At 37.3% G+C, this 22607-nt stretch overlaps 4 protein-coding genes and 1 non-coding gene across 7 annotated transcripts; 4 read left to right on the top strand and 1 right to left on the bottom strand.

Moving 5' to 3' along the window:
* Positions 1–3016: 3016 nt before the first annotated feature.
* On the top strand, positions 3017–3087 carry TRNAG-CCC (transfer RNA glycine (anticodon CCC)). Its single transcript has one exon. It is a non-coding gene; the product is annotated as a tRNA-Gly (tRNA).
* Positions 3088–7044: 3957 nt separating this feature from the next.
* On the top strand, positions 7045–9701 carry LOC142553443 (uncharacterized). Of its 3 annotated transcripts, none has more exons than XM_075663699.1 (3): positions 7045–7264; positions 8013–8875; positions 9063–9701. In XM_075663699.1, exons 2-3 carry the CDS (start codon positions 8025–8027, stop codon positions 9541–9543), a joined length of 1332 nt encoding a protein of 443 aa, XP_075519814.1. In that variant the 5' UTR covers positions 7045–7264; positions 8013–8024; the 3' UTR covers positions 9544–9701. The 3 variants fall into 3 exon arrangements, with proteins under 3 accessions (XP_075519814.1, XP_075519831.1, XP_075519824.1); XM_075663716.1 differs by having other exon boundaries at positions 7963–8875; XM_075663709.1 differs by having other exon boundaries at positions 7672–8875.
* A 650-nt stretch (positions 9702–10351) lies between these two features.
* LOC142553435 (uncharacterized) lies at positions 10352–13022 on the top strand. The gene is made up of 3 exons (XM_075663684.1): positions 10352–10589; positions 11383–11465; positions 12813–13022. Exons 1-3 carry the CDS (start codon positions 10511–10513, stop codon positions 12846–12848), a joined length of 198 nt encoding a protein of 65 aa, XP_075519799.1. The 5' UTR covers positions 10352–10510; the 3' UTR covers positions 12849–13022.
* Positions 12813–14716, bottom strand: LOC142553431 (uncharacterized protein At4g00950-like). The gene is made up of 3 exons (XM_075663671.1): positions 14559–14716; positions 13904–14469; positions 12813–13401 (listed from the first exon to the last, which is right to left on the bottom strand). The coding sequence occupies exons 1-3, from the start codon at positions 14683–14685 to the stop codon at positions 13336–13338; spliced, it is 759 nt and encodes a 252-aa protein (XP_075519786.1). The 5' UTR covers positions 14686–14716; the 3' UTR covers positions 12813–13335.
* A 3601-nt stretch (positions 14717–18317) lies between these two features.
* Positions 18318–19997, top strand: LOC142553423 (aspartyl protease family protein 2-like). The gene has a single exon (XM_075663657.1). The coding sequence runs from the start codon at positions 18364–18366 to the stop codon at positions 19795–19797; it is 1434 nt and encodes a 477-aa protein (XP_075519772.1). The 5' UTR covers positions 18318–18363; the 3' UTR covers positions 19798–19997.
* Positions 19998–22607: the final 2610 nt, after the last annotated feature.

Here is a 22607-nt window from a genome sequence, read left to right as displayed (position 1 = left end):
TTTAGCAGAGGATTCAAGGGCGCGGGGAAGTATAAATTATTTTCCTTCAAAAGTTTAGTGGAGGACCTTGAAGATGGGGGCGACGAGGGCATACAGTGTTAGAAAAATTTATTTCGTTTGTCGTTAACGAACAATGTTGCCGCTGCAAAAATTACGGGGATCGACCTGAAACAATCATTCACAAGTGAATATCTCTATTGTAACCTCTTCGAAATAAAAATCTCAACATGCTTGGGCGGGGCTTACGAGGGGCGAGTGTGGCGGTGGTGGCTGGGCAAGCACGAGAGCAGTGCTAGGGCGAGAGGCTGCGCGCTGGGGAGTTAGGGGCGAGGCTGCATGAGGGCGAGGGGCGAGGCGGCGGGCTGACGTCCGCTGAGCAGGCACGAGCGCACGGTGGGCGAGCTGCTGTGGGCGAGCGTGGCAGACGGGGCGAGCGCACGGTGGGCGAGCTGTTGTGGGCGAGCGTGCCAGACGGGGCAGGCGCACGATGGGCGAGCTGGGGGTGAGGGCGAGCTGCCGTGGGCGAGCGTGGCAGACGGGGCAGGCGCATGGTGGGCGAGCTGGGGGTGAGGGCGAGCTGCTGTGGGCGAGCGTGGCAGACAGGGCAGGCGCATGGTGGGCAAGCTGCTGGGGGCGAGCGTGGCAGGCGCGCGGTGGGCGAGCTGCTGTGGGCGAGCGAGGCGCGCTCGTCAGGGGCGCCCGGCAGGAGTGCTCGGCGAGGACGAGCGTGTGCGCGGTTGCGCGTGCATGGCAGGAGGGTGAGAGGCGCTTGGCAAGGGTGTAGCAGCGTGCTGGCGAGGCTGGCGGTTGAGGCGAGGGCAGCGTCGCGGCAGTGCGACTCGGCGAGGGGCGAGCGTGCGGCAGTGACGAACGGCTGGAAGAAAATGCACAACTCGCACCCGGTAGACCGAGAACAACGCAATTAATCGAACTTTGAACCTACGATTCAGTTCGACTTGGGAGGGGGAGACTGGTGATACCCCAGGGATGAACCTTTCAATATCCGGCCCAAACTCCCGGCCCATCTCTGAGGCCCACGGGTGACTGGCCCATGACAAGCCCATGTATTCTCCTATAAATACCAGGTTTGAGCGTATGATAATTGATTCACTGTATTGTTTTCAGCAGCGCCCTTAGCTGCTCCCCCCATATATCCTCAGTATCTGACTTGAGCGTCGGAGGGGCTACGTTGGGACACCCTCCTGGCCCCCTCCTAACGGTCTTATTTGTGATTTCAGGTTCAGGGTAATTTTGAAGTCCGTGTCTGAATTAGTGACGCTTGCGTGGATCGGACCCTAAATTTCCAGTGAATATCAGATATGATTATTGTGGAACAAGATACAACGATGGAGTTGGGTAAATATTTATTTGGAAAATGTATAGCTTTCAATAATCCATCATACTAAATAGTGTACCAATGCAGCTCACTCGGGGATGTTTATTTATGGATATGTGTGAGCGTGTTCTTTAATTACGAGGACTTCATCGATCACCTGCATAGTTTTTTCCTAGCATATAAAATTTATTTATTTATATTATATTATATTGATCACTTCCTTCCAGATACTAAGCAAGCTGGCCTAGAAAGGTACGTACTAGCTAGTTTATAGAGAAAATAATCACAAGTTAAAAGAAAATACAAGTAAATATTATGAGAGGTTGCTGTTCTGAGATGGTGCTACAGAAAAAAATTCCATGGACTGTTGAAGAAGATGAATTGCTAATGAATTATATACGCGGTCATGGGGAAGTCCCCTGGAAGTCCTTGCCTCATGGAGCTGGTACGTACTAAATTACATACATTCATCCTTCTATTTTTACTCATGTTGCATCGCCATATATGTGATACATGTCTGGATTATGGTATTGAGGAATAAATATAGCAATCTAGCTCGAACTTGAAGAAATGGACATGCTACACTTGCCTTCAACACGCTGTGAAAAGCGAATCTTAGGGCAAAGGCGGTGAATTTCTTCAGAGTGCGTCGAAAAGAGGATAGCTTTATTCTAGCTAGTTAAGGGGGAACAAGACAGAACAGAGCCAAAAGTTCGATGAGATGGTTACAGAGGTAACAATATAAGAACAGCAATGAAAATTATAGAAGGTGGTGGTATCAGCGAGGGGGACATGGGAAAAGAAGGCTCGGATGAATTAATGTTCAAACAACATATTCGAGTCGGTAAAATAGATAAACATTTGATCTTTGATTCTTTATAACATCTTTTCGAGCCACCTTATCACACAATGTTCACTCATTGGTCTATTAAAATTGTGTGGTTTGTAGGGTATGATGTTAGGTCGGTTTTAATAAAGAAGTTTTGCTTCACAGAAAAATAAATACCACATGAATGGAGGCCTACAACATAATTGCAGAAGCTAAATCCCAAAACCTTCACAAATTAACAGATATTCCACCTCCAGTATGTAATCGTACACCAAATACAGAAAACAACCGGAAAAGTAAATGCGTAGGCACAAGTACAACATTTGGGCAACGTTTACCATACGTTGATACCTCACACAATTTATCCACGCGGTCACTGAGGAGTACGCGTGGTTGTAGTAGGGAGTTTATCGGTGGTGGAGAGGTACGAATCGGCAGCGAAAGAAGGTTGCTTGGTGAGCATAAGGGGGCGGTCCTTCGACTCGTCGTCGGTGGAGAGGTTGATGCAGGAGCAACGCTCCAACGAAGCGAAGAACGCGGTCGCAACACCCGCCCCCACCCAGCAGGCCGCCCGGTCCAGCTTCTCGCACTTCTTGAGTCCGCATCTGCTCTCCGCGACTTCGTTATGAGACATCTTTTTCCCCTCCTTTTTGCCCTAAATAAATTAATTCGGACACAAAATAGACAGTGAATTGCCGAAGCGGGATATATATATAACCAAAATTGTATATGTCATCGGTGATGCGTACAAGAAGAAGAAGTTAAAAAATGGCGATGGCTTTTGGTTGTTGCTGTGCTCTGTGAATAACGTAATTTATTAATAAAATAAATAACACTTCTCAAAATCATGAGCGCATCTAGTGTAGTGGTATCATAGTACCCTCCCACGGTACTGACCGGGGTTCGATTCCCCGGATGCGCAGAATTACTTACTATTTTGCTATTTTCCTTTTGGGCCAAATATCAATTGACAGCCCATTTTTGGAAAACACGGTAGAAATAATATTTTTTTTAGTCTCCAATTGGTCAAGTTTACTGAATTAATAAAATAATAATTTTTAGAAGACATTTGTATAAATATGCGGTGGTCCTCTCAATATCATAAATTAATGATTTTCTAAAATTATAAACATAACTAGAATAGTTTAGTAAAATATAATTATAATATAGCAAAAATTTGTGTGAGCCGGTCTCATATGTCGTATTTTGTGAGACGGATCTTTTATTTAGGTCATCCATAAAAAAATATTACTTTTTATTATGAATATCGGTAAAATTGGCCTGTTTCACAGATAAAAATTCGTGAGACAGTCTCACAAGAGACATATTCTTATAATATTATCTATTTAAATTTAGTTGGATTAATGTCTAACTTTTTCTAGTTACATCCAAATGCTATAGTATATCTGAAAAAAAATATTTTTTCTATATGCGCTTTCCTTTAGCTTAATTGATTTTAGATATTTATATTCTACCGGACAATTCTATCATAATCCGGAAGATTCACTCCCTGTTATTAAATTATATATACATGTCAAAAAAAATTTTTTTTTATCGATTTTAGTTTGGTTATTAGCTAATTTCCGCCTTTTATTCCCGCCACTAGTAATTATTTTTGTCACTATATCATATTTTCTTAAAATATATCACTCATTAACATAAATTAAAAAGTATAAAAAAAACTTAGTCTACTACTAATATTCTTATTTTCATTACTTATATTTCTATTTTCACCAAAATTTCGACATGAATAAATTCATTGATATTATACTCATAAACTGATTATTAAGGAACATGGATTGCATAACAACTTTAATGAATTCAATCAAAATCTAATACAAAATTCAAGTCATAATTTTTCTATGTTTGTGTTGTATATATTTAGATTACATGAATATTTTATTACGTGAAGTAATAATTAATTATTGTAAATCCGAGTTATTTCTTTATATAGGATGCTTGGAAACCTCGATGTTTCGGGGACATCGTTTGGAGATTTTGGTCTTGGACCTCAATGCTAGAACATGTATTTTGTTCATTCGGGAAGAGAAAGTTTTGCATAGGGATGTAATCGAGTCGAACCGAGCCGAACTCTTGAATGTTTGAGCTTGGTTCGTTTATAATCGAGCAGAGCTCGAGCTTTATTTAACGAATATATGCATGGGTCAGGAGCTTATTCAAGTCTTTATCGAGCCTAAACAAACTTAATAAAATATGAATTATACATTTAAATTTTCATTAAATTAATTAAAAAGTAAATTATATATTTAAAGAAAAATATTATTCTTATTAAAATTTGTATATTTATTATAATAAATAAATTTAATAGATTTTTCTATATATTTCATAAATAATATGCAAAATCAATAAATCAAATATCAAAACTAATTTTTTTCATCTAAAAGATTACTCATTAACTTACCAACGAACATGTTCACGATCTAACGAGCCGAATACTGTAAAGCCTGAGTTTGGTTTGTTTATCTTAACGAGCCTCATTAAACGAGCTCAAACGAACTTTTATCGAATCGAGCTTCGAATAGTTCACAAACGATTTGGTTCGTTTACATCCCTAGTTTTGCAATTTCAATTATTTGTTGAGATATCATGTCTTTGATAATTCATTTATGATTTATGATATCATATTTTTATGTGCTTTTGATACACATGCTTTATACTTTATTAAAGAAACATGATTTTTTTTCTGAATATGATTAAAATTTTATAGTGTTAAAGTGGAATAAGCAAGCGAGAATTTTTTATTTAATTATAAGCTTTAATGTCCAAAATAGAAATTAAATAAATATATAAACAAGCTATGTAGTTTTGAGATATTAGTAATTGTATCTCTTATATTGACTATTGTATAGCATTTACAATAGCTACACTAATTTTATTAGTGTTTATAAATGGGCAGACATAGAATTTGTTATAATATTAAATTTTAAAATATTGATTTTTGACATTTTATATGATTATACTACAAAAATAAGAATAATAGAAATGAGAATCTCAAACCTCAAACGTAAAATTTTTACTATCAAGTAAAAATTTCCCTTATTTTTTAAATATGTAGGACCGAGTGCTTACCGTTTTACCAAAAGTTATAGCTGGTGGTATGACGCAACTCATATCTTTTAAACCGCACAACAACTCAAGCATCATGGTTCGATCGCTCTACCAAACAGGGACAATTATTGCACCCAACAATCTCCCTCCCAATAATTGCACACCTTGCAATCAATGAGAAAAGAACCCATGACATTGGCTCTGATACCAAATGTAGGACCGAGTGCTTACCGCTTTATCAAAAGTTATAGCTGGTGGTAATGGCGCAACTCAAATCTTTTAAACCGCACAACAGTTCAAGCACCATGGTTTGATCGCTCTATCAAACAGGGACAATTATTGCACCCAACAAAATATAAAATTTTAAGTTTCAAAATTTGATAATAATAATAATAATAATAACAATAATAAAAATATAATGATATAACACATGTTATATACATGTAACAAATTTAGTTTAATGACTAGTTTGGTTGATTTTGGTTAAAGTAGTGTGAAATGTAATAATAATAATAGTAATAAACACGTATAAGAAAAAAATAAAGGAGAGTAACTTACTTTGAGAATTGGCCTATTCTACTAGTGGTTGTGTCAATTTCATTTATCAATATAAAAAAATAAAATCAATTACATATAACAGAAGGATCGCTAAGATGGGATTAAAATTTGTGACTTCACTGTCGAGCTAACTCGATAGTCAAACTGGACAAATAACTTGTAAAAAACTATAAAATTTTAAAAAATTATCGGCACCATAGACGTAAAAATCATTGAAAATTATTGGGTAGTTTGAGAGAAAATCTTGGCTTGGAAATTTAGTGAGCAGAGCAATGAAGGTCCACTGGACACATGTCCAAAGACATTTGCTGAATCAACCATCAGTTTTCCACCTTGGAGTTAATTCACACACGTCATTCTTAAAACTAAGTGCTTATCTTGATCGCTGGAAAAAGTACATATTTCTTCTACGAAAATAGCATTTTACAAAATATGTTTAGTATAAGTACATAATAATGGTAGATTTCGAATTTGATATGTGAAAATTTTCAAATCCATTGGCTTCATTTTACATCAAATACATTTGAAATCTATAAATTCATATTTTTGTTTTGCGGTACTCTGCAAAACATCCTTCTTCTGTTCATGTGGATGGCATGGAGTCAAACCTCCCAAAATTCGGAAAAAATTCTCGTTTTTGTCTACTTAAGTTGGAAATTTTCGGGAAAAGCGGATTGAATTTGGTGACATATTTCATTCCCTCAAGTAAAATTAATTGATTGGTTTTAATATAATAATCTTGAGTAGATAGATTCACGCAACTTTGGCGATCATGTAGGTACTACCAATTCGTTAGTGATAGGTCATTTTCATTGTACAAACGATGCCAAAAATAAATATCACCAGTTGGCAATAAAGATAATATTATTAATAATATTAGCAACAACAACAACAAAATGTGGTCCAAAATACTTTTATCTCACTCAATTGTTTTTGTTAAAAAATATGACTGCCTGAGGCTCAAGGATCGCATTTGCACACGAAATAATTTTCTATTTTTTTATTGTTCTACATAGATAGTTTCTAAAATTTAAATAAGATTGGACATTGTTATTAAATTTTGAATATTATTATTATTTTATTAAGTAAGAGAGGTACAAAGTAATTATAACTTAGCTATTCATTAGTTATTACAAAAATATTAAATGTTAAACCAGTAATTATCAAATTTAATTATCTCGGATAATAATAATAATAATAAAGATAAAGATAAATAAAATTTACCTGCGTAAAAGCAATAATAATTAATAGCCCGACATCTCATCCGGAGACAGAAGCTCTTCACGCGACAACGTTGCACGTGAAAGAGTGCAGTTAGCAAACCTCCACTGTCCTGATAGTTGATCGTCGGATGAGGCGAAGAAATAGAAATAAGCAAAAGCCAATTTCTGTAGAACTCATCTATCGGATCCAAACCACTTTGCCTTGTTCTTTCACTGTTTCATCCAGTTTGCTTTGATTTTTGTTTGCAGGTTTCTCTCTGTCCTCATATACACACATATTTGTGTTTGTGTGGTGTTTGTTTTTAATGGCTGATTTTTTTTTTTTTTTTTGGTAATTCTGCCATTTAAGATCTGGGTTTGCTGATTTATGTGGCCTGTTAGTTCTTTTAATGTTTGCTAAGAGTTTTTAGTGGATAACTTAAATTTTCATATGGGTTTGGTGATGTTGAGTCATTACATGCATGGTTTTTGCTTTGTTTTTAGAGCGATTGTACGTAACTTTGAGCCTCGGGATTTCTGTAATTACCTTTTTTTAATCTCTGAGTTTAATGCTGTGGAATTGCTGAGTGGATTGTGTTGATTGTGAAGCATTTGCCTTTTGAATTCTTCTTCAAGGAGAAACATGTGATTTTGCTTGAATCGATGACAATTTGCAGAACGTTTGGGTCTTCTTTAAGTCTATTAGTGGTCGACCTAGCAATACAATTAGCATTCAAATCTCCTAGAATTTTGGTGGATTATTCTTACCCAATTGAAAAGAGGGATTTTGAATAATTTGTTGATGTGGCAAAGTCTCAACTTGAGCGCCTAGAGGTTGGAATTTGTGTAGTGTTTCAAACTATGTTCGTATCAGCTTATGTCGGAATGTATTAATTTATTTCTTGTGAAGCCGTATCTTGAAGATGAGACCGCTCCACTTTGCATTCATTTGTTCATTTATTTTCAAGTCAAACTGCCGATACAAATTTACAGAAGATTTTCTTTTACATTTTTTTAGCATGAGCTTATAATGGCCTTAGCTGAAGCAAGAGCTGCTTGGCAGAGAACTGCCAACCGATGCTTTGTTCAAGAAGACGCAAAAAGAGCACCAAAATTGGCTTGCTGCTCGTCCGCACCTCCATCTGTCAAACAGACTGAAACAGAGCTTCCGAGTGCTGGTGGTGGTCAAGAGATCCCCACCACATGCTCTGTACCTTTTAATCCCAATCCTTCATATTCTAACTTATCCCCCAGTTCAAGATGGTGGCTTCAGATGCAGCCAAATTATGGGTATCAGAAGGGACTGGTGGCAGACAATCTTACTTCCCTCGAACCTGGTAAGGAAACAACCTGTAAAATGCGTGATAGCTCAGATATTCTTCCGAAGAAAGAAGATTATTTCGGTACCATTGATCAGAGTGAGCACACCAAAGATTCAATTGATAATCAATGTAGAGTTTTTGCCACTTATGTAAAGAAAGATCTTTTAGTTGAGGATGAAGAGTTAAAACCTCTGCGTAAAAAGGATTGTCATGAGCATTATTTGAGTTCCGAATTTCATTGGATGGGAACAGAGAAAAATATTCCATGGTGGCGAACAACAGACACAGAAGAATTGGCTTTGTTAGTTTCACAAAGGTCGCATGACCTGGTACAAAATTGTGACCTTCCTGCGCCACAGAACACTTGTGTCAAGAAGGATACGGGTGTTTATATATACGGCTTCAGTAACGACGGAATTTCGGCCTCATCACCAGCTCGTAAGTCGTCGAATGCTGGGGGTCACCACCATTTAACTGCTCATCAATATTCGTCAAGCAGCCCAACTGCCGGAGGTGTCCACAAAAAGCTTAGGATGTCTGCTGAAGTTAAGACAATAAGGTTATATTTGCTTTTGTTTTAACTTAGTATATAGCGTTCCTTTTTAACACCACTCTTTTAGAATATCCTTTGAAAGTTTATGTAGTCTGAATAGGTAGATTCTTGGAAGTTCTTGCGCATCAGCTTTCTTTCGTGTTAATATACATAGTCGTTATGTCAAGCATCGACTTTTGTGACCTTAAATCAGGGATAGCCCAATGCAAGAAAGAATGTCGAAGATGCATACATTTGAGGATGGCATAAAAAACGCTCCACTTTTAGAAGCACTGCGTCATTCTCAGACGCGAGCCAGAGAAGCCGAGAAAGCAGCCAAACAAGCGACTGCGGAGAAACAAGACGTTCTCAAGCTTGTTCTTAGGCAGGCATCCCAGTTGTTTATGTATAGACAATGGCTCCAACTTCTTCAACTCGAGAACTTGTACTTTCAATACAAGAACAACCACGCCGGTTCCACCGTTTTCTCAATAACATTACCTTGGATTCCTCGAAGAACTGGGATAATGACGAAAAGCGAGCAAAAATATGCCAGTGGAAAACCGAACAAACGATCACGTCTCCATCCATTTGATGTTAACAAATATGCAGTCGTTTTCGCATTAGGAATGGGCTTAGTTGGTGCTGGATTTATGCTTGGATGGACCATTGGGTGGCTTTTACCGGCTTGGTGAATTAATCTGGATGCTAGCATCCTTCAGGATTTTGAGGATTTATGTTTGCACATCCTTTAAAAGATGTATTTCCCCCAATTCCATGTACATGCACGTGTTTATGTTTTCTTGCCTCTCAAATCCTCTTTCATGTGTGGTATTCATTCTTTACTGCGTAATGGTTGCTCCATGTTTGTATACATTTTCAGTTATCATTCGGTAGATTCTGATATTTTGAAACATAAAAGACAGTAATTGACTACGGATTGATGTGGAGCATCACACTTTAATCATCAAAATTATTTAATCGTAAAAAAATTTACTAAGATAGAGAGAATTAGTGGAAGTAAAGTTATTGGAGATTATGGAAAATTAAAATAAAATTAGTGGTGGTTAATATATGATGTTAGATGGTATTAGATTACATGACAAGTTTGTTATCACGGGTGTTCACTAGGTAACTCTTGGGTTAATGCAATATTCTGCAAGCTATACTTGTCATGTAAACCACGCTGGACAAATTCTATATCAAAATTTTGTTTCAAAGTGTTGGTATATAAAACCAAAATTTTGATCATTAATCAAATGTTCATAAACTTTACCAATTCGGATACTCTTTCTAAAATTCAAAAAAACAAAAAATATCTTATATAAAATCAATTGTATTTAAAATCTTAGGTTTTAAAAATTAGGTATAAAACCTTTGTAAATGGGGTAAATATGCATGATTGTTTTTTTTCCCACAAAAAAAAAAAAAGATGTGAAAGCCCATAAAAGGGTGTTAAGATTCCTGTATTCAGCTATCCAGTAGCTAACACCCGTTTTTAAGTCCATATATCGAAACCGTGTTCTCTTTTACCCGATCCGAAAATCAAACCCGGATTGATTAGGGTGAATATCTGAAGCCTGCAATTGAAAAGTGAGGTCCGAACAGCGGGGAAGAACCAGAAAGCCAGGAAAACACAAGGCGTATAAAATCGATCAAAAAATGCCGGTGATGGAAAAGCTCAGAATTTTCGTGGCCCAAGAGCCTGTTGTTGCCGCTTCTTGCCTCATCGCCGGCGTTGGTGAGTACTTCCAACTGTTTTTTTTTATAAATTTACGTATAGCTGCTTGTAGATTCATCTACATGTACCTATTTTTTCAATTTGATTTGCTGTCTTGCAAGGCCATGTTTATTTTGATACTCTTTCTTGTTGCTTCATTTTGTTGCACTTATCAGTGATTTTTCGAATAAGATTTACGGATAATTTGACTTGGGATTTAAATTGGGATTTTCTGGGAAAAATCATTTTTATTATGATGGAATTACTTCGTTTGCTTTCCTTTTTCCTCGGCAATTTCTGTTTTCTGTGAATTTTTTGAAGGGGGGGAAGATTGGAATAATTTTTTAGGAGCAACTCTAATAGCTTGACGGGAAATTGGATCAAATTTCCGTTTGTGCAGACTGACAAGTGACAACTACATGGAGTATACTTTTGTTGATGACGATAGAGCTGAGAATGGATTCATTGTGTTTTTCATGTACTACAATTTCGGACAATCTGTGTCGTGTGCTACTCTACAAATCTGTGTGACGACGAGCGAAAAAAATATTGTTGTCCTTCTCTGTTTATATGAGATGTGGCAAAGTTACTATATGCCTCGAGTGTATGTATTGTTAGTGTTGCTGTATTCTTTGTATTTACAGCCTTTCAATGGAAATGCTATAAGTGATAAGGATTTATCACTCTTGAGATTTAAACCACAGTGGATTGAAGCATTCTGCTGAACCTGTGTTTGGTGCAAGCCATTGATATACTTTTACTATGTGAAGATCTATGATTAATCATCTTAGTACTCTAATTTGGATGGCTGCAGGACTCTTCCTTCCGGCTGTAGTAAGGCCTATCTTGGATTCTCTGGAAACATCAAAGCAAGTACCTCAACCTGCTTTAAGTGATGTAAGTGAATTGTTTCTCGCTTGTTACGGATGTTCTCACTTGCATAGCCTTTCTAATTATCTTTCTAGATGTAGACCCTCTCCTGCTCTGATTTTCTTGTATAGCAGAGTCTGTTTTTAGGATGATCACATTCACCAGCGATGTTCGTAAAATATAGGTTATAATATTTTACTCCTTTCAGTCTTCCATGTGCCTTCTAAATGTTTCCATCCTGGAAGGAGAAGGATGCCATAACCTCCTCTGATGAAATGAAATTTCATTACATTTTCATGAAATATTTTTTCCTGCACTTTGCAATTTAGTCACCACATATATGTTCTGGTCTGTGGTGCTAGTATGATTTTCTTGCATCTCCTGAATTCTGTTATTTGGCAATCACAATTAACATATTCAACCATGGTTGACCTTATAGTTACTGTAACACCCGACCCTAATCACAATTTTGTTTCCTTATTTTTGTTAAATATTCTTGTTTTCCTACCAACTGCCGATGCATGCTGTTGCAGACACATCGATACTTGTCATTTACGATAATGCTACCGTTTTTTTACCATATTGAATTCTTCCTTCATAGATATTTGCCCGAAAAAATTTATGAATTTGCAAAATCGACCTGTAGTATGATCTATATTTTTATGGGTATCCTTGGCTCCTTGCCATTAACCTCTCGAGCATTCACTCGGAATATGTGTCACTTCTTACCGATTTATCATGAATTCTCCAATTAATTATGAATTAGATCAGAAATTTTGAATTTTCTGAGTTGGTTGATGGTGTTTAATGACACATAATGAAGTAAAACTAATTCAGGACATTCAATATCCAATTTTGATTTCATCTTCTCTTGTTGTATTGGGAATGAGCTTGTGATGGTATGTCATATCGAGTCTGACTTAGAACCTTGAAGATGTATGATCTATTCCTGAAATGGTGGGCATCGAGGTCTTGCTGTTAATTGTAGGGAGACCTACCTGACTGGTATAAAGAGGGGGGTATAGTCAGATGTCACGGTGTATTCCTGTTTTATTATCAGAGGCATCCTCAATCATATTCAATTATTTATGACATATCATTCAAGATTTAAATATACATGGCAAGCCTATGCTGGAAAACGAGAACTGTTGACATTAATTGATGTAGTGAAATATGAAGTGTAAGTTCACATGCATTAGAGTGATGGGCCAAAATAATTTGTTGATGCATGTGGACATGTTTCATCATAATAATGTGACATTTTTTGTCTGGTTCTGCTTCATTAATTTCGCGTAATTTTTGGGAGTGATTTGCAGCACTAAGGTGTTTTCATCTTTTTATCACCGAATTGAATTTGTTCTCTCTTTTTCGCAGGTTGTTGCCAGTATGACCGGCAAGAAACAGGGTTGAGAATTTGAGACCAGATAAGGTCGTAGTCCGCTATGTGTCTGTTTTTTTTCTTTCCATTTCGATATGAGAGCAGAATAAATATTTGGACATGTATTTCAAAATGAGTGTGTAAAAGCATAATATGGTTGATTTGCTATTCCTAGCATTTATATTGATCTACACTCGTTATTCCTTTGTGCTTTTGCGTAATGTTTGACTATCAGTGGCTGCCTTTATTTCCCATTTCTTTTTCCAAATTTCAATCATCTCACGGTTTGGACCAACAAAATGGCCCCCCCGAAATCCGAGGTAAATTTTTCCTCGAGGTATATCTGTTGATGTTATTCTTTTGCAGTGTCTCAAAGACTTTTTTAGTACGAAATAAGGTAGAGGGTACATTCTTACAAAATGCGGAGTTAAGATGCTAATTGTAGAGCTTCACATTGTAGGCAACAGATGAGATGTTCAAATACTATAGCAATACTAGTATACTACTTCAGACTGGACATTACTTCTGCGATTTCTTGGCACTCTTCCATGGTATAACTTGCTTTATACCTTCATATATAGCAGCCTGAAATTAAGACCAAAATGTAATACAAATTTAAAAAAAAATCCAGCTTTAGATATTATATAATATTTGTGGAGTGTAATCATGAAAAGGGAAAACGATAATTTTTATTTTGCCACCGAATGAATTCCTTATAATTGAGAATTGTCACTTGTCACGCGGGCCACAAAAGCAGAGACCTGTCCCCTTCCCCCTCAACATTTACTTTCTTGCACATTGACCCCCCAAATCAATTTTTAACCTACTGTGTTGCAATAAATGATTGCTAAATTTTCTTGGTGAGGTTTTAAGTTTATGGTTTACCGATTGATCAGGGCTGCCGCCTAATCGCCGCCACAATGTAATTTTCCGACTTGCTTTTTTGTCATGTCGAATAGTTTCTTTAACTTTATCTCAGTGCTACAACATACTCCACTCCAAGATTTTACTTTTAGAGTACAACAATTAGGCTAGTAAAAAATCTTAGGTGTGAAAGAAAGATATGTGAAAAAAAAGTGAAATTTACCCAGAGGTAATTGTGAGTGGTTGGCCTAGCATCAGAGACTTTGGAGATGCTCCCGGTTCTTCTCAACTTTCCCTCCATCTTCACTTTCTTGCAGCTCTCGGTATCACTGCCACAGCCAGCAATGGAGGACGGAGAGAACCCTACAACGTCCCCACCAAATTCCTTCTTACCACCCCTCCATTTCAGAGTTGTCCTGCTTAAAAACCCTGACGATGTTCGCCTCCCGCTGCTCTTCTTGCCAATCCATATATCGTCCAGCGCACTGTCAGGGCTGGCGCTGCTGTAACTGTCGAAGGAATCGTGGTTGTCCCTAAAGAATCTGAACGAAGAGAACTTGGGGCGAGCGAGATTGTAAGGGCCGTCGAGAACTGTAATCGGGGAGGGCGTCTTGGTAATTTTGTCGGTGGACTCCATGATCAACGGCATTCGGCAGGGTGGAAGCTCCAAGAATTTGACCTCGGGCTCGGGTAAAGCGATGAGAGCTGTGCAGAGTCGGGGCTTTCCAGGCTCCTCCTCCCATTTGAATGGCACCGACACCAACATCTGCAGCGGCGGAGTGGCCGTACCTGAAGCATGGAATATCGTTTAGAAGAAGAAATTCGCTGTTAATTTAATCTTAAAGGAGATTATACTAGACTAGTTTAATCTTGTTTACCTGATCGGTGTGGTGAGTGTGGGAGCTTAGGTGTGAGAAATAAACTGGAATAGACCCCAACGGCAACCCCCTGTGTTTCCATGGCTGTGTGGATTTGCTTTGGTTGAGGTGTTTTAACAAGGGACATGACCAGTTTTGTGGGGTTTCACAATATAAATTTGATACAAAATTTGATTTGATGTACCTTTGCTCTTTAATTTGCATGTGCTGTAATGGTCAAATATTCTAATTTTTTTTTTAAATATCATTAGAATATTGGAGAAATTAATTTTTTTTATAAAATAAAATTAGAGAAAGACGTTATATTCTTATACATGCTGTGGTGGCGTTTTGCACTGCCATGCATGCATTGGATTCTTTACGACCACAGAAAAATACTAAGGCTGTGTTTGATTGGAGGATAAAATAAACTAATGATTAGTATGTAAATGATAAAGAAAATGATTGTCGTAGATATGTAATATATGGTAGTATGTTTGGTTAGATTTTTAAGTGTAGGATAATTTTGAAATTTTTGATGAAATGACAAAATTGCCCTTCTTCTTTTTTTCTTTTTCCACTCCGGCGGCGGCGGTCCGGCGGTGGCCCGGCAGCCGACGTGGTGGCGACGGCGTCGGTCCGACGACGGCGGTGAGTCGGCGGTCCAACGACGGCGATGGCGTTCCAGCGAAGGTCCGGCGACGGCTATGCGGTGCGGTCTGGCGTATGTCCGGCGGCGGCGGTCCGGTGACGGCCGTATGGCGGTGGTCCGCAGCCTAGATGGTTCAATAACGGTGAAGGAAGAAGGGTAAAATTGAAAAGTGGGTAGGGATAGAGGAGGGATTAATAATCCTATGAAGGAAGGATGTATTATTTTATCACACGTAATACCACCTAATCACTCTTAGAAATGATTGAGCTGGTTAACTAAGAATCGTATCAAACGCAGGATTAGGTGTGATAAAATAATCTATCACACATAATCCGTCCAACCAAACGTTGCCTAAATATTGGAGATGCCGGAATTAATTCAGGGTTGGACCCGTCACTGTTGAAATTGTCTCCCGTCTGACATTTATTTCCTTAGATTTATTTATTTATATAATTTATTTTGAAAAACTAGACGATGGTTGATTTTTGTGATTTGCTTAAATTGTGTTATTAGTTCTTAGATTATTATTATATATGTCAACCATCGTAAAAATATAGATTACTCGCATTATCTAATGGTATAGAATGAAGGAAAAAACACTTTTGTTGTAATAAACTCTAATATTCTATGGCCAATCTGTCCTTCTATGTAAACTAATTAATATTTAACATGTTTGTAGATATTTATGTCATTTTCATATCATTGAAAATTAAATTAATTGTCTGCGAATAAAAAAAATTATAATGACAAAATATTCTATTTTATGTATAGGCCCATATGGCTTATTGCACCAGATAATGAGCTTTGTCATTTGGGCCTTTATATTTAACTATTGCGGGGTTATAGTCATTTGGGCTTATTCTTTTGGTTAATTACAAAGTGGGCTGCAACAAACTATTTTGATAGATGCCATGATGACTACTGTATTGTTTTCTCCTTCATATCTCCTCCTTATTATAAACTAGTTATTCTGCACATGTTGCGTGTGTATAAAGTCTTTTTTATCATTATCGATGGATTAAAGTAAAATTTGACAAATTATGGAGGGATTAAATTGATATTTGAATTATTGAAATAAAAAATTGTGTGTTGAAATTTAAAAACAAAAACAAAAATATAATATTAATATCATATAAGGGTAACGTTAGAAGAAAAAATTTGGTGACCTTACTAGATAATTATTATTATGTCCTCAATTTTAATAAAATAGAATAGATAATATATGCGTGATTTTGTTGGTGAGTGTAACATGAGGAAAATATTTACAGTAGTAAACACTTGCTGTAAACACCTACGTGACTATCATGAATCATTAAGCAAGATCATAAATTATAAATTTGGTTGAAATTAAATATATATGGTTTTTTTACCATCATATATTATGAGTTATGTAAACAAGAAGTGATAAAATTGTAGTCAAATTTCAGTTTTAGTATTTTATATTTGTTTTTTTTTTTTTTGATGTTGTTGTAATTGTAGCCCTTTTCCAATTTGTTAATGTCATATCAATATTTTCAATGAAAAATGATTAAAATTTGTAATATCCAAAGTTACATAAGTAAGAATGAAAATTTATTTTATAAAACAAAAGGCCAAAATTGTAAAATAGTAAATATACAACGCCAAAAATACAATTTTCCTCAAAAGAAATTGAATTCACTTACAGGCCTCAACAGGCTTTGGTATTCGCAGGCCTAGTGGGCTGAAAAGAGGCAGCTATAGTTAAAATGGCCCAGGCCTAGATCCTTTCTACATGAATTGACCACTAATGTTATGTCTGGCATGAAAAATGGCAATCTTGCCTTTTTATATTCGTATAATTGTTTTTTTATTTTTTTTGGTAAATTACCCTAAAATCTCCAAATCCAAACATAATTTTAAGTTCAGTCTCTGTGTAAGAACTTTTGTGTTTTAAATCCTTGACAAACTTGACTTATTTGTTTAATTTTAGCTCTCTGCAATAAGATATTTACGTGTTTATCCTTTTCATCGGATGTAGAAGTCTCTGTTCATGAGATTCAAACACATATTTACTTCTTTACAAATAGTACAACATATTCGCAATTTGAAAGATAAACCAGCAAATTTGTATTGCATGCATATACCCAATATATATGCGCGCACACATAAACCAGAAAATCTCGTCCCTCTTTCGCCTCATTTTCGAGCTAATGGGTCCTTTCGTGGTGGTGACTGGTGATTGAACCTTGAACATTAAAAAACCCAAACCCAATCGGGTACCCAAATAGTCGGGTATCCTATCAAATCTGGTCGGATCGGTATGACAATACTATCCGAAAAAATCGGTTACCCGGCCCTTTCTTGTGAATATCAAAGATTAATGAATAGGTCTCTTGTGATATGATCTCACAAATCTTTATCTATGAGACGTGTCAACCCTACCGATATTCACAATAAAAAGTAATACCCTTTGCATAAAAAATAATATTTTTTCATGGATGACCCAAATAAGAGATCCATCTCACAAAATACGACATGTGAAACCGTCTCACACGAATTTTTACTTTTGATCGTTATCGTAATTGACACATGGTTTTTCACTCTGAGAGAAACAAGAATGTGAAAGTTTATTAGACGATTTAACAGAAAACAAGTTGAATCTCCTCTAATTTTTCAAAAAATATTTGACGATTTTACAAATCTTGAATTGTTAAAAATCACATCCTAGATTAAAATTTTATTCAGGTAAAAAAAATTAAGATTACTGTATGTTATATTTGGATTCGATGAAATATTTAGAATGATATCATATTAAAATGAATTTGAATTTACTAAAATAACTCCAAAACATATATAAAATTTATTGTCAAATTGATATATTCAAAATGACAAATAGATTATTTTACATCGTCAACAGTAAATCCAACCATCTAAATACAACATTAATAAACTACAATCATTTTTAAATTTTTTTTTTTCACATATTAAAAAATTAACATAAAATCTAACGATTAATTTTTTATCTTATTTTTAGATAATTTATTTAAAAAAATATGATATATTTTCCAAATCTTAATTAACGTACCTGTGTTACTAAAAAACCAAAGTACAATAAGTTGCATCATTTTCCAATATACACTTTGAAGTTCGAGCGAACAGTCCTCGGTTATTTATATTCCCAATGCTCTTCCTCCCATTTCGCACCCTGTGAAAATGGACCCAAAACCCATCTCCATTTTCCTTTCTCTTCTCCTCCTATCCAACTTCTCCTCCGCTCTTCAATATCAGACCCTCGTTATCACCTCTCTTCCTCAACCCAAAACACGCTCATGGGACACCCTACAAGAATCCGAATTCGTACCCCATTCTCAGACCTTACTCGATTCTGTTAATGGATTTGCACTTGATTTACACCATGTAGACCACGTATCTCCTGCTTTCAATTCTACTCCGGAATCCCTTTTCAAACTTCGTTTGAAACGTGATGCTGTTAGGGTCCAAGCACTCTCTGCTCTCGCCACCACCGCAGCTAATTCATCTGGCAAACCAAAGGGTGCGTCCGATTTCAGCAGCACGGTGATTTCCGGGCTCGCACAAGGAAGTGGTGAGTACTTCACACGGATTGGGGTAGGTACTCCGCCGAAATATGCCTTCATGGTTCTCGATACAGGAAGTGACGTTGTCTGGATCCAGTGCTCCCCGTGTAGGAAATGCTACTCACAGTCCGACCCGGTTTTCGACCCCAAAAAGTCGAGCTCGTTTTTAGGCGTCCCTTGTGGGTCTCCCCTCTGCCGTCTGCTCGATTCTCCTGGTTGCACCAGCGACCGGAAGAAATGCCTCTACGAAGTCTCGTACGGAGACGGTTCCTTTACTGTAGGGGAATTCTCAACCGAAACGCTGACGTTTCGGGGGAGGAAGGTCGTTAAAGTTGCTATTGGCTGTGGTCATGACGATGAAGGTCTGTTCGTCGGCGCCGCCGGTTTATTAGGCCTCGGCCGTGGGAAATTGTCATTTCCCACCCAAAGCGGTAGCCAGTTTGGTAGCAAGTTTTCCTACTGTTTGGTGGACCGTTCAGCTTCCTCCAAACCGTCTTCGATCATGTTCGGCCAATCAGCGGTGTCACGAAACGCCGTTTTCACCCCTTTGTTGGCCAATCCAAAGCTGGACACGTTCTACTACGTGGGGTTAAACGGTATTTCCGTCGGTGGGACTCGCGTCCCTGGCATTACAGCGTCGGTCTTCAATCTCGAGTCGAGTACTGGAGACGGTGGAGTGATAGTGGATTCCGGCACATCCGTCACCCGGTTAACCCAACCAGCCTACGTGGCTTTGAGAAACGCATTCCGAGTCGGGGCTTCAAACCTGAAGCGTGCCCCAGACTTCTCTTTGTTCGACACGTGCTTCGATCTTTCAGGGAAGACCGTGGTGAAGGTTCCGACGGTGGTTCTGCACTTCTCCGGCGCAGAAGTGTCGCTTCCGGCTTCCAACTACTTGATTCCGGTTAACAGCGGTGGCAGGTTTTGCTTTGCTTTCGCGGGTACGACGAGCGGGTTGTCCATTATTGGAAACATTCAACAGCAGAGTTTCCGGGTCGTGTTCGATTTGGCGAACAATCGGGTCGGGTTTGCTCCTCGGGGTTGTGACTGACAAGCTGATAATAATAGTGGAATGATGTTTCTTAAATTATCTTCAATATTTATTATGTTTTAGGGTCAAAAGAAACCAAAAAGAAAAGTTGGCATCATATGCTGTAATACAAAAGCAAAAGAAAGTATGAATCAAATATTTCACCTAACAATTTTAGTGCACATTCAAATAAATACCAAGATATTAAGTACATTGGATGATTTCAAGAATTAATTGGTGTGATCTGTGTATCTTACCTATATCGCAAGTGATATAATGCATATAATTAGTTTAGAATATACAAAATGTTTATGAGTAAGTCTCTTCTATTGAAAGGGTCAACATCTCCGATATTCACAATAAAAAATAATACTTTTAACATAAAAAGTAATATTTTTTCCTAGATGACCCAAATAAGATATTCGTCTCACAATATACGACCCATGAGATCGTCTCACACAAATTTTTTCAAATGTTTATTGTATATTCCATCTGTCTCAAACACATGAAATTGTTTGTGTTTTCCACCTTAGGTCCTCTCAATCACATAATTCATCAGTATCATTGCTGACTCAGGATATATAACTTGGAGATAAAAAAAATTTTAATTATATTTTAAATTTTTTCTAGGAGTATTATATATATTGATGCAACTCGGGCGAAATGGATGAGTCGGGTCGGTTACTCAGTCGGATTTGCAATCAAGTTATTAAAAGGAAATATGAGTTGAGCATCTGGATTGAACTTCCTCCTGGAGAGATCCGAGAGATCTGCGAACAAGAAAGTAACCACGTGAATGGGCGCCGGAGGGGTGTCCGGCGTGACCACTCCGATGCTTAAGTCAGCAGGGTACTCAAGCAATAAAACCGATATAGCCAAGTGATGGCTGTGAAATTGATGTATACAGTGGAAGTAAAATGAGCAATAAATGAGAGTATTCAATATGTGTATTCAATATCTGAATAGAGAATAAATGCAAATAAAGAACCTGATATTTATAGTAGAGAATGCAATGATGACCTCGTTTCTTGTGTTTGAGCATTAATGATAGTATGATGGCTGATTATACCATATTATTTTGACATATCAAATCTTACACTAGTCACGTCCAGCCCACTTGATTTTATCAACAATTAATGTCATTGTCAGAGATAGGTCGGCTGTGCATGCTCTACCAAGTTGGCACCATTAAAAATGCTTCACTCATATCGAGGTGGCCGAGCAAAATGCCTCTCGGGTAATTACAGAAGAGCTCGGGTATTCCACGTCTCGGGGAAATCATGTCCCGGGTGGTCCAATGACTCAGGGCATTAACCCATTTTGTCATGCTACCGGCATGAGAGCATCTCATCCTTGCCCGGACACCAACCATGGATATGGTCCATGGCCCGGGAAGTCCCAGGGCCTATCCATGACCCGGGACATCCCAGGGCATCATCATATATAAATCACAAGGACACTAATATATTATAATATACATTTACCCTCTGAACAGACAATACATGTTGAGCGGGTTTAATAAGGGTGCAATTATTTTCACAGCATACATGGAATTTATTACCAGCGTGTCGGCAGTTAATTTAACGGGCCGGGAATTGTGTCCCTCGATTTCATCAAGCTGTTGCTTGCCAGTAGGTAGATAGGGTCGCCATATTATATGCTCTAACGTAAGCCTTTTGTTTGAACCAAGAAGTTTGGGAATTTACAACAATGTACGTGGAACTGTAAATTAAGTCGGGAAGAAACTAGATAAAGAGAAATGAGATTCGGTTATACTTGGGATAGAATGGAACACCCGGGTTTTGGTTACTTGAAAACGACGTGTGTGTGTGTGCGTGTTGCAAGTTCTTCCTAGTGTATGCTACGATATTCGATGGTCACCCGTGATTTTGATTCATCGGATTCGCCACAATAAATACGATTTGGAAGTGGCAAATTTTGTATTGGTTTTTTTAAGCAGTCGAAGGTGTATGAATTTAATTTGGATAATTGAGTCGTGGAGGCTGTGGAGTAAAGGGAACAAAAATCAAGTCACATGAGCAAGTGACAAAATTAAGGGCGTAGAATGCGGTGAATCAGCGCAAGAAAACCCCACATGGGTGCCGCACAAACACGCATACCCACACGGACCTTTGAAATTAGTATCAATTACACGAGTCCAACAACAAACACTTTTGCTTTCCTCTTTAGGACCCCCACCTCACATAATTCTATCCTTTTCTTTTCCCTTTTATTGTTTGTTTATTTTTTTGGAACTTTATGACTATAACGCGACTCCGATTTAAATTTTACAACACAAGAACATCTTGTCAACTCTAGTTTATAAACACTTAGACGGATGTCTAGACAGTTTTTTTAGCTTAAATATCTAATTTTTTTGTATGTTCTAACATTTCTATAATAATTTCTCATCGTCGAATTCAGACTCGGAATTCATGAAATATTTGTATTGGACAAACTTGTCAAATAATCTTTAAAAAAAAAAAAACATATTATATCTTAATTTAGGCGATCACCTAAGAGGATTTTGAACATCCTAGGCAGTGATAAGGTGGTCTAGGCGACCGATTGATTAACAAATTACAGAATGATAGTTTTTCTAAAAATCAAAACGGTACACAATTGTCTAGCGCCTAGACACCTCCTAAGCTACGCATTTTACAACACTGCTTATAATGATGTATACCTCATTTTGAAAAAGCTAATGAGATGATAATCTCTTCAGACAATTTTATGATACATATATCCTATGATCAACTTGTTCATAAAAAAATATTATTTTTTTATGTAAAAAATATTAATTTTTATTCAAAGTATGGATCGAGTCAACA

Source organism: Primulina tabacum, chromosome 1 (assembly GCF_025594145.1).
Source record: "Primulina tabacum isolate GXHZ01 chromosome 1, ASM2559414v2, whole genome shotgun sequence".
Lineage (NCBI taxonomy): Eukaryota > Viridiplantae > Streptophyta > Magnoliopsida > Lamiales > Gesneriaceae > Primulina > Primulina tabacum.
The sequence above is the reverse complement of the archived record's forward strand: the minus strand, read 5'-3'. Positions and strand labels throughout refer to the sequence as shown.